This window comes from Pyrgilauda ruficollis, unplaced genomic scaffold (genome assembly GCF_017590135.1).
Source record: "Pyrgilauda ruficollis isolate IOZ18807 unplaced genomic scaffold, ASM1759013v1 scaffold92, whole genome shotgun sequence".
NCBI lineage: Eukaryota > Metazoa > Chordata > Aves > Passeriformes > Passeridae > Pyrgilauda > Pyrgilauda ruficollis.
The window spans coordinates 211,212-227,628 of NW_024531266.1; the positions used below are offsets into that span (position 1 = coordinate 211,212).

At 39.9% G+C, this 16,417-nt stretch overlaps 1 protein-coding gene across 3 annotated transcripts in view; it reads left to right on the top strand.

The window, feature by feature from the left end:
* GHR (growth hormone receptor) overlaps positions 1-16,417 on the top strand; it is a 115,072-nt gene that overhangs the window by 48,876 nt on the left and 49,779 nt on the right. For all 3 annotated transcript variants that reach the window (XM_041489297.1, XM_041489295.1, XM_041489296.1), the window contains exon 3: positions 5,573-5,652. In XM_041489297.1, the coding sequence (XP_041345231.1) occupies positions 5,583-5,652 (70 nt within the window). In that variant the 5' untranslated portion in view covers positions 5,573-5,582. The remainder of the gene's footprint in view (positions 1-5,572; positions 5,653-16,417) is intronic.

Sequence of the window (16,417 nt, forward strand, 5' to 3'; positions counted from 1 at the left end):
AAGTTTAAATCAGAGTAATTAGCAGACACATCAATCCATAGGAGAAAGAAACCCACTAAAAGCACTAAAGGTGTCTCTTAGAATAGAGAGAGAAGTAAACTGGGTGTTGAAATTAAAATTTAATATACTCTCTATTTCAAAATGAAAACTTTGTGTAGGAAAAATATATTTCTTAAACCCAAAGTGAGAAATTAATTCAATAGATTCCATTTGCAATTTTAACATTTTAACACTTGAAATCACTGTAAATTATTTAGCTGACATAAAGACCTAATTAATAATATAAAGTTGCTTCTGTCCCAGAGGTTTAGTTGGTATTTATGGTGTACTTTTTTGTAGTCCTCAAATTTACATAAAAACATGCATAGTAAGTGCAACTTTGTTTCTTTTGTTGTTAAGGTTTTGACTTTTTTTTAAGTAAATTGTGCCCTTTATGAGGTTTTTGGTTGGTTGGTTTTTTAATTTGGAGTTTGTAACTTCTGCTTCTGTGGTGTCAATCCTTGATCTTTTTATATCCAGAATAACAGTACACAATAGGTGAGTGATGTGTTTCTCATATCAGCTGAGACAATTTGTTATCTCTGTTTCATGCTGTGGCTGAGTATAGAGCCTGACAAGGGCTCTGTAAAAACAGGCACTCGTCCAAGGGCTGCTGATGACTTAATCAAGCCATAATATCAGCAAGCAAGGGAAGAAGGCTTTAAGTCCATTGCAGTTTTAGATTGTGTTGATCGGAAGGGCTAAAGCTAATTTCAGTTGCAGCATGACTCCATCCTGTTGGCACTCGGGAGAATGAGGGTATGCGGTCAAAGAGATTTCAGCTATGCACTATCAGCCAAAGTGATGTGAATGTTTTTAGGCAAGCACAGAAAGATTACCTCTTGGTGTCACTGGTCATGCCCTGAAATAACTTTTAAGAAATGTTCACACTGTGAAAAATAAAGACCTTTCACCCAGAAAAATTCTGCACAGGTACATGCCCACCTATTTGGTAGTTGCAATAAAGAAGATTCAGGACTGATCTGGAGAGCCTGGAGTTAATGTTCCCTTCTCAGCACTTGTTCTTAGTTGGTGGTGGATCTCCTGGTGTATATTCACATGCATGGCACACTCTTGTGCTGTTGCCTCTTTGAGATCTAATGGAATGATGAAACAGCAGTGTATGGAAACCTCTTCAGATTAATCCTTCACTCAGTAATGTTGTGGTCTGGTTTGCAGCAGAGAGGCTGCTTTTTGTTCTGTGCTAGCTGCAGAGATGCTGCTGTTGCAAGCAATGCTAAACTGGAGGAGGTTACTGGGGAAAATCTGTCATATTTGGAGTACCCTGAGTTAATGGTCGTGGCAAAAACAAAAGTGCCATAATAGGTGCAGTTCAGTGTCCTTGTCCTTCCTTCTGGTCATTTCAGGTTCAGAAACTACGTAAAGGTCAAGATCTCACTTCAAACAAGTTTTTCTTATAAGCAAGTCTCCTTCTGGTTTACTTTGAGTGTTAACATTTTTACCTGACCAGAGTAGATGCAAACAACTCAGTATGCTGTGACTAAACTGTTTCTTTTCTCAGGGAGCTTCTTAGCCCAGTTTCGCCTGTTTATGCTGACTCTGTTCACGTCCCACTGGAGAGATGTTGTGTTTAAATTCACTTGTGATTGACCTTACTCCAACATTGCTATAGAAAAGGGCCAAGATATTTTTTTTTATCCTTTTTATAACTCCTGGCTCTCTTTCTGTACTGAAGTAATTAGCCTGAACTGACCTCCAGCCAAATGTTTCTGTGGTCAAGTTTCAGCTGGCTTGAGGACAGTCAGCTGCTGTAATTTTTTTTCCCCTGATTTTAACTCTGTTCATTCTTGCAGGCCGCTGGAGTTGGGTAAGACATAGAATATAATTCTTTAGAATAATATGTTACAGAAACTTGAAGGTGTTTTTTTTTCTGTTAAATAAGAGGCACTTTATTAGTGCCATTTGTCTTTCATAGCCACATAGGATAGGTGTTGGGAGGTAGATACTACTGAATTGTAAAAGGTCAGTTTTGTCCTAATGCCTACGGAGAAGCTGTCTCTTGCTAGGTTAACATAGAAGCCTCTGGACAATACTGCTCCTATTGACAGCAAGCTCTCAAGAGTGTCTTGGAGGAAGAGCAGTGGGTCATTATGGAACAGATCTTGGAGAACTTTCTGCAAGGCAGTAGTTGTCTGATAGTGATGCAGGTGGCACTTCAGAGGACCCTTCTCTCAGAATTTTTGTTCTGTACCACCAAAAGTGGTATCGTGATAGGGCAGCTCCTGCTTTCCCCCAGATTTTCTCCCATGAGCCTGGAGCTGTGGCAGTGTAGCTCTCACTTCATCGCAAATACTGCTAAAGTGGCTGTCATAACTGCAGCCCAGCTGAGCTTGTGGTGTTTGTGCTGGATGCAGAGGTCACGTCCCTGCTGCTTCACACCCCATGCAGAGCTCCATTTGCCTGGGTGAGGCCTTGAGTACAAGCCCTATCCCAAGGGCTCTGGGTTGCAGCTCCAAGGAGATAGCACAACTTGGCCTTTTACAGAGGCTCTTGCACAAAGGGTGGAGCATCATGCATCCATATTTTCAGAGCAGTTACTGTTTTTGAGCTCAGTCCTGTCCATATTGGGTATGTTCAGAGTATACCAGTTGGATATTTTTCACAGACACAACTTGTCTGAATGGATAACTCAGTGGGATATCCCATGTGGTTTGAGGCAAAGCCAAGACAGTGTTTTGTCTTGCTGAGATTCTGGTATTTGTGAGAGTCCACTGAAGAAACAGTTTGTTTCTATACTGTGTTTTACTAGCAAAAGGGCAAGGGATGAAGCAGCAATTTTGTTCATCTCTGATGTTTAGGAACACAAGTTAATCCTGTGCCCTGTTTCGGAGAGCTGGTTGTTTTAGTCAAGGTCTGTGGCTGAGCAGGGAATTTCCCAGTAATTGTAGGATTGCTCTTAAACAAGTAATAGCTGCTGCTGGAGGGTGGCTGTGCCCTCCCCTCCACCCTTACTGTTCATTCCCATGCCTGTGCTGCTCCAGCTCTGCTCCTCGGCTTTGGGGAGTCCTGATAAAACTGGTCTGCAAACAGGTTCATTACAATAAATGTTTATGGATTCATTTTAACCAGAACAATCTCCTGATGGAGTTCACTGTGTTGCAGGTATGTAAACAAGTCTACCACTGCAGGAGGGAACAGCAGTACTGGAAGAGGATTGTTTTCCTCTGCAATAACAAAACCTTATTGAAGTGCAGTGTGTTTGTTGACCTCTGTAATATGTTTCCAGGCTCCTGGGTTAGTGCTTCAGCTGTCAAACCACTCTTCTTGGAAGGAGGCTAAGATGGCCACCAGTCAGGTGTCCAGAGATGGAGGGGATAGTCATGCTGTGACAGCTACATGTGGGGACCAACCCTGGTCCTACCGGATTTATTTGGTGTGGTTATAAAAAGTGAAACAGTGTGCTCTGAATGGTTGATTCTGATCACATTTGTTCTCACTAGTGGACTCCTGTGAGGATTTGGCCTTCTCTTATGGCTGTTACTAGGCAGGAAGAAGTAGAAAGACTTGGAAGAAAGTAGTTGGAAATTAGCAGAGGCTGCTGGATGTAGGAGAGCAGGAAAGTGGGAATAGCAGCACAGTATGCGTGGTTACTGGGAGAGTTGTAAGTAAAGTTACCTTGTTCTCAGACCTGTGAAGGAGAAAATAAAACTTTAGGAAGAAGGCGGAAGAGCTGAGGGGGAGAAGAGACTGAGGGTAGACATTGTGTAAGAAGAGAAGAATTGACAAATACAGAGGCACATTTTTGTAGTAGGTTTATTAATAACAGTTAATAAGAATCCTTTAAACAAGAGTACAGATGAAGCAGGGGGACTAATTGAGCTGCCTGAAAATGTAGCTGATCTTGGATGAACCTTGTACTGTGACAGTGTAGCTCCCCTACTGAGAGTTAGGAGGACTGTTAGCCTGGTGTTTTGCTGTATTAGCTTTGTCCCAGGTCTGTGCACTCCAACAGCTGCAGTTGTCACTTCTCCTGGTCCTGTTCCCCAATTTGTTTCGCTCCCACACTGCCCCAAAATCCTCACTAAAGCACTTCTCTTTCTTCCTTTCTTCCTTTCCTCTTTTCCTCCTTTCTTCCCCCCTCCCTCCATCCCTCCTTCTCTGCTCCCCTTTGGAGTAACCCATGTCTGCCTGGCCAGAGAAAAGTCCTGCAGGTGGTTGGGCAGTCCAAAGAGCTCCTATAGCTCTTCTCTTGGTGTAGCAGTCCCATGCCCACTCAGGCTGGCCCAAGCTTGTCTGGGTGGTGCTGCTTGTCCTGATGTGTGTGAGGCAGGGACATTTCCTGGCTTGCCTTTGCAGGTGTAGCTTAGATTCTGCTAGTCTAGAGCAGTTTGAGTAAATGCCAACTCATGGAGTTGGTAATAGTTCTGATTTTTTTACCGTGATTCCTTCTGTTCTCTTAGTGTAAGAAAGTTGAGGGAATTACCTTTTAAATTCAGCATTACTGTAGCTTTACATACTCTGCATTCTTGTCTTTTATGGTCTTTAACCCAATTCAAACTTTGATAACTGTACTAAGCAACTGCCTAGTTTTTGACACCTAGATTTGATAGCATAAATTGTTACTTGATAACACATACTTAGAAATTGTCACTCATTAGTTGGCTTGGTTCTTTGGACACTTGTGATTTAATCTCCTGTTAGATAAAGAAAGAAAATCTCTAAAGGAAAACAGTCCAGTGTAGAATCAAGGTCTGTCATACCAATTTACAGTATATGTGAAAGTGGAGATACTCTCTCTCTGCTGCTTCTCTGAGCGAGGTGTTAGTGTATGGTGCTAGTTTGGTGCAACAGAACAAAAAAAATTTGCCTGACTTGTTTAAACATCCATGCTCATTTTAGTGTGTGTGTTGTAACTTTAGTTTTGAAGGTCTCTGGTTATCTCCATGGCTATAAACAGTCAGGATATAATCCATGGTATGAATGTTTTCCCCAAACTTCCTATGGACACCTCATGAGGTTTTTGGGAGCAAGGTACCATCTGCACAATCTGGAGGTCCAGCATAGAGCAGCTTCTGCCCTTCACCATTGTTACAAGATGCTGGTGATAATGGCAAGAGCAAAGCAGAGCCTCAAAACAGGATTGTGTGATGGGGTTGTACGATGTGTGTGTATGCGTGGCACAAGTGAATTAAGGAAAACGAGGAGTGTGCTTTTTTGGGGAAGTTGTAAAAGCGTGCTGGTTTATGCTGAGATTGTAAGTGTTTGCATTCTTGGAGGTTTTAAAGTCATTTGCAGATGCAGTCTATCAATTGACAATACTTGATTTTTCCTCCCACTGTGTTTAAGGGACTAGAGACGCATAAGATACTTCTTTTGTAAACACAGTATTTACTATCTGTTCCAGATTGCAAGATGATGTATTACTTTATGAGGCAATGAACAATAAACTAAATGTACCTCTGGTTTAAATCCAATCAAAAATTCAATAAAACTAGATAATAGCTTAAATGTCATATCATATTAGTAATATTTGCTTGTAAAGAAACTCTCTTATTGTCTTTTGTTATTACAGAGTTAAGAGTATGGATCTTCGGCATCTGCTGTTTACTTTGGCACTGATTTGTGCAAATGACTTACTTTCTGCAGGTGGTGGTAAGTTTTATGATGCCTTTCCATACCTTTATATGTGTAGATACATAAATATGTAGCTTTATATAAACAGTATTTTTATATTGAATTTTTAATGACTGTGCAACTTTCTTGACTGCAGTAACCCAGGTACCTAATGTGACAAATGCATCAGTTAATCTTTTTGTAAATATAGTGGGTGAGGTTGGGACAGGTTGCGAAAGAGGGTGAATTTCACCGACAGTTTTTGATGTGTAAGCAAGATGAAATAGAAAGAATGAAAGAATTGTAGAGGATTGTTTTGTTGCTTTTTTTTTATGTGAACTACTGTTTTTTTCCTAAACAAGTCTTCTACCATATTCATATTTTAAATTTAGTATATTCATATCTTAAGTATAGGACTTAGTATAAGTATAGGATTAGGTATTTGGACATACAGAATAAGGATTTGAAGACCGTATGTTTTGAATCTCAGGCCACTAGGAACAAGTTTCATAAGACATAAACTTAGTAATTCTTGGGTAGAGGTTATGGGATTTCAAGAGAACATTTACCCTCAACAGCCAGCTGGGACTGGTCTTTAACTCATTTAACATGAACTTCGATGGGACTTGCATGTTGTGTCAGACTGATCTGCTTATGCTTGCTAGGATCTAATTATCTAAATAAGAGCAGCTCAACCTAGTCAGCTCTGTGCTGTTCTGGTCTTCAGAACAGACAGCAGTAACAGTTGTCCACAATAACTAATTTTAAGCAGAAGTGTCACTGCTTCACCCAAAGCTACAGAGCAGCTGCAGCTCTGAAAACAAGTGCCCCTCCTGACTTCCTAATCAAAATCTGTGTTAGCAGAGCAAGTCAGAAAGGGCAGTTTGTCAAGAAATTTTATTAAAGTGGGATGAAAACAGCTTTCGCCGCTAACTCTAAATAAAGTGATAAAATTTTCAATGAAAACTTCTGATGTCTCAATTTTTTTTTCTTTAGGTCCATACTTTAGTTTTACTGAGTGCAAATTAAGTATCTATAAACTTGCAAGCCATGTTTCATCAGTCTTTCTAGTGCTAAAGTATGGTAGTAAGCCAAAAGGTGATGACATAGTTGCCTGTAGTCATAATTGGCTCACATTTTAAAGGTATAACCATAGCTCTTTATCCTGATACAGTTCTGTATTTTCTTGGAGTTGCATACTTTCAGTTTCTAGGTATCTTGTATACATTGAAGCACTAGAGAGGCATAGGGGTGTTACTTTGATGTTAATAGAGACATTAAGCTAAAATAGGAAATTATTAAAACTCAGGTGATCAGTTCTCAGACAATTCTTATATAAAGTTCATTCTGTTTGTTAACAAACAGGTTTGGATAGAGAAAACACCAGTTTCTGTTTATTTACTTATATGTGTGTGGCTCAAATGCTTGTCCTCTGTGTTATCAGAAAGAGAATCTATAAGGCTGCTAGTTAAGGCTTTTTCTTTAGCATTTACCAAACATATACACATGCACCAGCTCCTATTCATTGCCACCACAGAATGGTCAGTAGAACAAAAATTAATGTGTCCTGACGTCATCCTTTCCCCCACCGTGTCTGCATTTTACAGTAGACTCATTCAACAGTCAAAAATAATCCCCAGGGCAGTCTACTGGACCAACTGATTTTTCCCTTGAGTTTTAAGAGCACATGAGGATTATATGATCCTTGGCAGATGAGCTGTGGTCCAGATGTCCTAACTGCAGTAAAAATCTGTGTTATAAATAAAACTTGACCACAGCATCGTCTTTGTGTGACTTTGTCTATGCTGATGAAATAGTAACTTCCATGACATTACCTTCAGGGCCAAAAAATTAAGAATATTTTGGTTGTTTCTGTGCTTAAATACAAGACACAGTACTAAATATTTATGTCCTGATTTGTTGTGCTGTTAAAGATTGTGTGTGTGAAGGAAATTGCTTTGTTTAGTGATTGCTAATGATTGAATTGCTTCTAATTCTTTGGGCACATGCTCAGGTGAGAATGTCAGAGAAGAAAGTATAAATTGAACAGCAGTATTTGAGGTAACAGTATGAAAGAACATCCATTTGCTGTTCTTTTGTGATTTAGGATAGAGTATTAGACAAGATCTCTTTATTACATGTTTGGGGTTTTTTTCTCCCATGTGAATGTGCTCATATCTACCAAAATTCTCATGATGATCCAGTCCCACTCAGGTCATGAATCCTGACAATCTTACAATGCTCTGCCCAGCACAGTCTTGCTGAGACCTTTGCATAAGCTTAATTAAATGTGCGCTACACTTGTACCATATCTGATATGTTTCCTGGTAACTGGATCTATGGTGTCATGGTTCCCTAAAAAATTCACTTCAGTAGTTCTATTTCTTCTGGCAGCAGAAGAGATAAAAATTATATATGCTTGGTAGTCTGAACCAATACTGAACCCGTGTGATAAAGACTTGTACATGGGATGCTATCTTGTCTTGAAAATAAACCAAGTTTGAGTTCAGCTTTACAAGAGCGCTTGGAGCTGGCTTTATGCCATGGGGTCAGATCCACCCAAGACAGAGCGAAATCCCATACTCCCATACAAGTTTCCTTCTGGCAGGATCAAAGGTGTGAGGCCAGCAATTGGCCAGGCAACTGCACAACATTTGAGACCAGATACTGGACATTTTGCCACCTATTGCTGTCTCCAGGCTGGTATTCAGTTCTGCTGGAGGTTTTCTATTGATTTAACTTGTTTTTCATGCTCTCCTCTTGCAAAGAAGCTGGCTTCCAGCTCCTTAAATGGAGGCTGCAGCTAGCATGAAGTGAGAGGGATGCCCAGGGATGTCTCTGAGAGTGCTTGAGTGACCGGGTGTGTCCACTGCCCCCAGTCTTTGACTGTAATTCAGGGCTGAGCAGGTCTGGAACTTTCAGCCTTTCACCAGGGTTGCTGACCCTCGTGCTGTACATGACCTTGAGCTGCCTGATGTACAGTGACAAGGGCAGAACAGAGGCAGTGGTCGAAAGAAAGTAAAGGCTGCAATAACAGGAAGGTCATTTCTCATAGGTGCATAATTACCATAGGTAACTGTGTTTTGTGCCTTCAGGATTGGAAAGCACAAGGGCCGTTTTCACAGCTGATTAAGACAAATTTTTTCAGCAGAATTAGGCTTCTGGGTTGCTTTGAAGATGGGTAGTTGTGTGATTTTGACATTTTAGTTTAATTTAGTTAATTAGATACATAAACAAGAAAGAGTACTGCCTCATAAGCAGATGTACATCTGTGCAGTATTGTCATTCAGAAAAAAATGCAAAAGCTTATATTTGCATACAAATACACAGTTTGTATTTGAGATTTTACGTTAATGTAACTGTGGTGTTTCAAAATCATATCCAGAATTCAGCAAGAATTCACCATGAATTCACATTTGGTTTACTATACCTGCTAACATCAGAAGTAGTTGAGGGGAATTGCTCCAGACACATACTGAAATATGTTTAGAAAGCAAAATGAAAGTTGTGATTTTGTTTGCTTGTTTCTTCTCTATGACTGATGAGTGTAAGTCAAATAAGGACATAGAGAAATAAACTGGGAACTAGTTCCAGTTAATAAAACAATACATAAGCTCAAGCAGCTCCAAAATTAATTTCTTCCCAGTGAAAAAAGTGAGCAATATCTTTTACCATATTTGTATGTTGGATCAAAGTTCATTCCAGACTATCACAATTATGTTAATTTATCCTCTGAAACAGCTTTAGAAAGACATTCATATTTAATTATAGCGCAAGAAAAATAATTTTGAGTGAACTGATTTTGTGCAATGACAATTTTAAAAGCAACAAGCCTTATATTATTGTTCATTTTATCTAATTGGATTTGAAAAATGTATTTATTTTTTTCCATCACAACTTCTAAAATTATTTTATGAATCTGCTATGCTCAAATAGTCTATTTGCATAACTTTTATTTAAGAAATAGACTTAGTTATTTTCCTTTCTGAAACAAATACATTTTTATTTCCATCGGGATGTCCTTTTGTTTTACTGGTGTCCATTGTTGTAGTTTGATGCTTTGTGTGCATTACACATTGATGATAAACCATCTAACTGTATGTGTGCACTGGGTATCAGTGCTCCAGTTGCAGAACTGGAGATTGGATCCACAACCCATGCATAGGACTTCAGTGTCATTAAAGACATGCCTGAGCAGCCAAGACTTCTATGCAGGGCTCCCTGTGACACCAGCGGACCTGCAGGACGTCAGCATCTTCCTGGGATGGTCAGCAGCTTACAGAGCTCTCTTTAAAACCTTATGAAATGGTATCTGATACATATTTACTATCTTTTCAGGTAATTAAATCAACTGTTATCAGCTACTCTATGTTCCAGGGCCTGTTTTGACTAACTCTCTATTAACTGTTGGTTGCTTGGACACCTAAGGATAAGATTTATCACAGGAATATCCTCTAGGTACTCAAAAAAGTCTGCATAAAACTTGTAGATAGCACACCTGTGCCTTTTAAGCAGAAGCTGGAAGGCAGGCAGAGTATCCTGGGCAGTCTGAGATAGCTACAGATGTTTAGGCAAGTATATTTTGCCCTATGTGGCATAAACGGAGCTAATTTTAGGTGTTTTTGTTTTGAATTGAACCTCATCTTTGCAGATGACTTGTTTCAATGTGCCTAATTCTGCTGGCTTTCTTCTGGGTAGTGTCATAGCTACTCAGCTGCCCACTGTAGGTTTTCTGCTACTGCCAAGGTGAGGGGTCTTCTCACTGGACTGATGGGAAAGCATGTGGGATCTTGCTGTCACCATGAAGTTTAGTAGCAGACACATGTTTTCTAAAGGCTTTTGTAACATGTGAAGGAATTATTAGAATTAAATTAAGCAGAAAGGTGCCTTTGAATGGCAGCATATTGTCTTCTAGGACAGGGAAATCTGTACCTGGCCTGAACCAGTCATAAAAATGATCTTGTCTGTAAATATGTTTTGTGATTTAGATGAACTCAAATTTAATAGATGCAGTCAGTAACAAACCATTTCTCAAGTATTTGTTGGGGTTTTTTTTTAATAACTTCTTTCATAATCATGAAGACTAGATATATTTCCATATATTACAATCCTAATCTTGTTAGGAATGGACAAAAGGACAGCATCTTCCCTAGCTTGAGCTGCAAACATTCTTGTCTTCTCTTGGTAAATAGTAGTGCCACAATGCAGTTGGTAGTCACTTGTTCACAGTGGTCATTTTCTCTTCTTAATTCTTTTAGTTTGGTTCATCTTTCCTATGTCTTTTCTCTGTTTTGCCTGTCTTCTCAGTTAAATGCAGCTAAATATGGAGCGTAAGTCCAAGCAGAGCTGTCAGTAAAATCAGAGAAACTGAAAACTGTGATCAGTGTGATGTGTCCTGGTGTATGTGGATGGGGGCAGAACTGTTGAAAGGCAGGTTTAAAACTTCCACCTGAAAACAAAGCCTTTAGAATAGTTGCCCTATTTGCCTATTTCAAGTGTTTCCAAGCAAGAAATGTGTTCCATTATGTAGAAGAAATTGCTGCAGACACATTCCAATAGCCAGAATCAGAAACCTTGGCACAGAGAAGCATAAGTTATACCACTGTGATCTGGCTAAGCCATTTCGACTGAAGAGAAGATTCATTTTGGCAGAGAGAAGAATAGTATTTCCATCATCACTTTCCATTGGGATTAAGGATGGCTTTGATGACTAGCAGAAAAATCCAAGGGAAGGCCAAGGAAATGCACTTCTGAGTTACTTTTACCGCTCTTGCTTCCTACCCAGTAGTATATATTTCAGGTAAACCATTTGTCTGGGCTGGTGTGACAGTATCTCATGGGGAAGAAAGGATTTAACTTTGCCTGTCTGTCTTTTATAGAAAACCATTTGGGATTTCTAAATGTGGAAAACACGTGCTGAAAATTAATTGCAGACAGGACTATATTTTGTAAGAAAACTCAGAAAATAAAAAACATTTTAAGGTATTTGAAGCCTGAAATTGTGCCCCGAAATGTCTGTGTTTAGGCTTGCATCTGAGTAGATCCAATGGTTTAAATGCTAACCTGAGATACAGAAATTTGTCTCCTTTGTCCTGTCTTCCAAACAACATCTGTGACTCCAACATTTACTGAAGATTTTCAAGTCTTTGAATATCTTCGCCCACAAGCCTGCCAAAAACACTTCATGGACAATCAGCTTCAATCAGACACCCTGTAAAATAACGTACATGCCAAAGTTTCCCCATCCAGTTATCTCTGTCATCCTTAATATTCTGCTATTGTGTGTATTTCCTTCATTGCTCTTTTGTTGCTATCATATTTTCTTCTCTATTAAACACAGACTTGCCAATTTGCTGTCCTGTGATTGCTGTGTTTTGAGGCAAGTTGCAAGAATTAGCAACTCATCAGTGGTTAGTGCCTGGTGTAGTCAGAAGGAGAGGTCAGTCTTCCTCCCTCATAGTGGCAAAGCTTGTGATCCTAGCAGGTCTTTGCTCTCTCAAGCAGACTTACAGACTGCAGGCTAGCCACCGACACACACACTGTTCCTCCTGTGAACCAGAACTGCTCCTCCTCTATCAGGACAGAGCTGCACCCAGAACCACTGACTGATGGTGGCCACTTGCTTTCAGAGGAGGAGGCCAATTTGAAACACAAACTTTTGCTCACACATGCAGTGAAGCCTGTGTATTTATGGAGGAAGATCAGATGATGGAAATTATGCAAAACCTTGCACAGCAGTTCCTAACCACTATCTAAGAGGCTAACAAGTGAGAAAGTTCTCAGTTACAATCTTTACTTTAACTCCACTTTGTATTTTAAATGTAATTGTGTATTTAATGTGAATTAGAGAAACAGTGTACTGCACTAGCCAAATGAATGCAGTTAATAAACTAACTTTGCAGCAGGGGAAAGAAAAATAGCTCTAGCAAATAAACATTAGTCTGTATTATAAAAGCGGACTACGTGAGTTGTAATGAATCGTTCCATACAGTAAAGTACACACAGAGAAAACTTCCTTCAATACCATCCATCTCTAACAGGAAAAAGAACCTCTAGTTGCTCCATATTCATAGTATGTAATGAAATGCTCCTGAAAAGGGATGACTTTTTCAATTAATTTAAACAAAGATGCAGTTATTGTGCAGTAACTTGCACTGCCTGATTTAAAACACAAGAGATTTTTACAGCCAGGAGACTTTGCAATTTTGCACATTCCTTATCCATGCTGTGACAGCTGGGATTGTACTGGAAACTGAGTAAAAGTGACTGGAATTTGGAGAGCTGCAATTGAACAGACCTGGTTTCTATAAATCAGGGAGTATTGTGTGCACCTCAGCAATATTTTGGTACAACTGGGTGTTCCCCCTCAACCATTCCAAGGGATCCAGAGTTAATGAGAAGCATTCTGGAGCAGGAGTTCACAAGATGCCATTCTTGAGTCAGACAGAGTGACTTTGAAAGCTTTGCACTGGCCACCACCTGCAGCAGAATCAGATGATTCTCAGGGTTGCAGCAGAACTTGAAGCACAGCTGGGTAGTTTTGGAACTGGAGCCACTATCTGAAGTGTGCCTAATTCCAGCCTTGAAGAATTTTTTGTCCTTGGGCTCCAGAGACTCCCCTGTTTCCAGCCCTGGTAACTGCCCCAGTCTTCCTTGTTACACTCTGGCACACTAAACTGGTATCCAGGTGATTATCAACTTCTGAGGATGGAAAGGGGAATGGGAATGAGATACTGCTGGGGAGCTTGGCTGTGATGTGACCCTGCGCAACAAGTTTCTGGCAAGCTTTCCCTTGGAGAGCAAAAGTACCTGGCATAATGTTTCCCTTCTATACTACTGGAGAGGTGCCCAGAATGAACTATGGAAGAGTGATGCAGTAGGTGAGAGGCAGAGCTGCAAACTATGAGTAGGACTCTCTAGCTTCTGAACCTGGAACAAGTCCTGCTGGGAGGTTTCTCTGCTTTGCTTGCTATTCTCACCTTTTGTGGAAGCATGATCAAGTAGTAACAGCAATGGTCAGTTTTCTTCAGAACATTTAACAGATTGTCACTCTACTAAGGATTTTGAATTCTTCCTGCATAATGCATTGAAGAATTTCTTTTTTAGAAGTACAGGGTTTGTTTTTTTTTTTTTACAGACACTTAAATGTCTTCTGCTAAGTCATTTGGTGCAATGAGGTGTCGAAAAGCCATAATGTAGGCTGATAAAGTTAGTGGACTGTCTAAAGAGCCATACGTAATGCCGACTCAGTCCTGTGGTTCATTCTCATGAAGCTGGTCAGGGAGACAGACAGTTGTTTGCTCCCTGCCATGTGGATTTTGTGAGAGCCCTTGATACAGCACTGTAAGCAACAGTTCCTTAAAAAACCATCAAGTATAAAATGGAAGGACTTGTATGGATTAAAGAATTAAACAAAAGGGGGGAAAAAAGAACAAATGAGGTCCAATATCCAAGGGTATCTCCTGTCTACAGATTGTGCAGGGAGGCATTAAATCGAGGTCTGTTCTACTGGCAGAGCTCTGTGGCTGGTCAGGAGGGAAAGCAGTGCAGTTCTGCAAGGTGCTGAGGGAATGACGGAGAAGGATGGGAGTGGGGCTGCTGGAGTTCTGCAGTTGTGTGCACAAACACTGGGCACGGCGCTGCTGGAATGGTGGAGTGGGGGCTGCCCAGGGAAACGCCACGGACTCACCCAGACCAAGAAGTGTGTCTTCTGTGGGCTATCCCAAACTGTACCCTGAGCATATTCAGAGAAGCATGCTGAAAGGAAATATGTTTATTTTGTATTTGGTCTGGGATTTTGTTTATTTATTATTCCCCTAGAAATGTGTAGTCTTGGCTTTAGGGTTGACACAGAAACTTCAGAAGCAAATTTGAAAACTGACTTGGATCAAAATTTACCCTTGAATCCCTATCTGCTAGAACCCTCCTCTGTATTGCATTTTGTAAAGACTAAATAACAGGACCAATTACGTGCCTAGCAGACAAACACATGTGCATCATGTTGCTTTTAAGATACACTTTGTGTTTCCTACCTATGCCTACTGTATAACAGGAAAAACAGATAGTATTTAATAAATAGTAAATATTCAACAAAAAATTTGTACAAATAAAATAATGTCATTATGCCCTTTGAATTTGTGTCTGGTCTCTTCGTAGCTGAAACACTGAACAACGAAAAATGTGATAATTTACTTTTAATAGGAAAACTACAAGTGTTAAGGAAGCAAGTGTAGATAATAATTATAAAGTTAACATGATCTATTTATTGTTTGCTGTTAGTGATCAAGTAGTTAATAGTCAATGTAATTACTTCAGTAAAAATGCTGATGTCAACTATAGTTACTATTTTAATACTGTATAGGTTTTAATTCAAACCATCTGTTTTAATCCTTGTATGTATCCTGGGTTGATCTTTGCTTGCAGTGAAGTGTTTTTCTGGAAGTTAAAAGTAATTATTAACGGAATGGAAATTATTAGTGGTTCATGGTTTGGCAAGGAAAAGAAATGCCTTTTCAAGTTCTTGGTGTCTCTTTTAGAGAGCTCCTGCACCAGAAATGGTTGAGGTTGGAGTAAAACACAGAGTATTTTCTGTCATAGTCTATGTGATATTTGGGGCTCATCTCATGAGATGTCTGGAAGTGTAAGTCACTGGTCGGATTATTCTCCACCACTTAATTAAGCCCCTTTTTTTTTCACAGGTCAATGGAAATATGAGTGGTTTATTAAAGGAGGTATAAAACACTGGGGAAGAATATCAGATATACTAGCGTGTATACATAAACAACGTAATTTACTTTCTAGTGAACTGTGTCATTCTGCAGTGTATTCTTCAGTGATATTTCGTCTTGCAAACTTGTTAAGTTAGCTTTGACTGTAACTGTCCTGTCTGAAATTGCCCTTTTAGCCAAGGATATCTCCACCTGGCTCCAGAACTCAGCCTTCATGCTGTGAAGATCTGTTAAGCCACTTGGCAGTAAAAAGAGAAGCATCTAGGGCAACTCCAAAAGTAGTGAAATAGATGTGAGATCAATAATTTATTATCTTTCCTTTCTGATTTCATAGCTATTACACAATAGGAAACTGTAGAAGTTTATCAGAAAAACCCAAGGTATCCCCTTGCACTCTTGTCACATGCCTTTCAGCACACCTAGGGACCTTCAGAACTCAATTAAAGTCCTGGCTGGATCATGCCATACTTTACAGATGTAGAGGGCAAGACTTTGCTCTAGAAAGGATGCACTGGGAGCTTTTCAGGCTATCCAGCTGTCACATCTGACTCTGTTTAACCTCCCATTCTTGGCCAAGCCAGTTAAGCAGAGTTAAATCGTTGTCTACAAAAATACTTGTAATAATATTGCAAGAACGCTCCTGACAGAGACTTCATGTTAAGACCAGTAACAGAGACAAAGCCATCAGAATTTCATGTGGTGGCCCAAAACATGCAGCTGATATTATGTGCTTTTCCAAGGCTGTGAGCACTGTTCATAGTTTAAAGTAGATTTTTCTCTGGTGTGTCCTTTTTCCTCCCTGAATCAAGAAACATTTGTTTTTTTACCAGGAGGAACATGCGTTACAGAATCTGGCACGTTTGCACGTGGTACAAGCTTGTGAATGTTTTGTTGAGATAAGTGAGTGACAGCTTCCAGTTGGTGTTCTGCAGGAGGTGAGGGTTTCTTTCCAGAAGCCCTGACCATCTCAAAATAACTATATTCGCCTCGCAGAGGTCCCAATCTGACATGTTATCTTATCCCCTCAGTGCAGCAGTGCTGATATTCTATTACACCAGTTTTTCTAGCTAATTGTC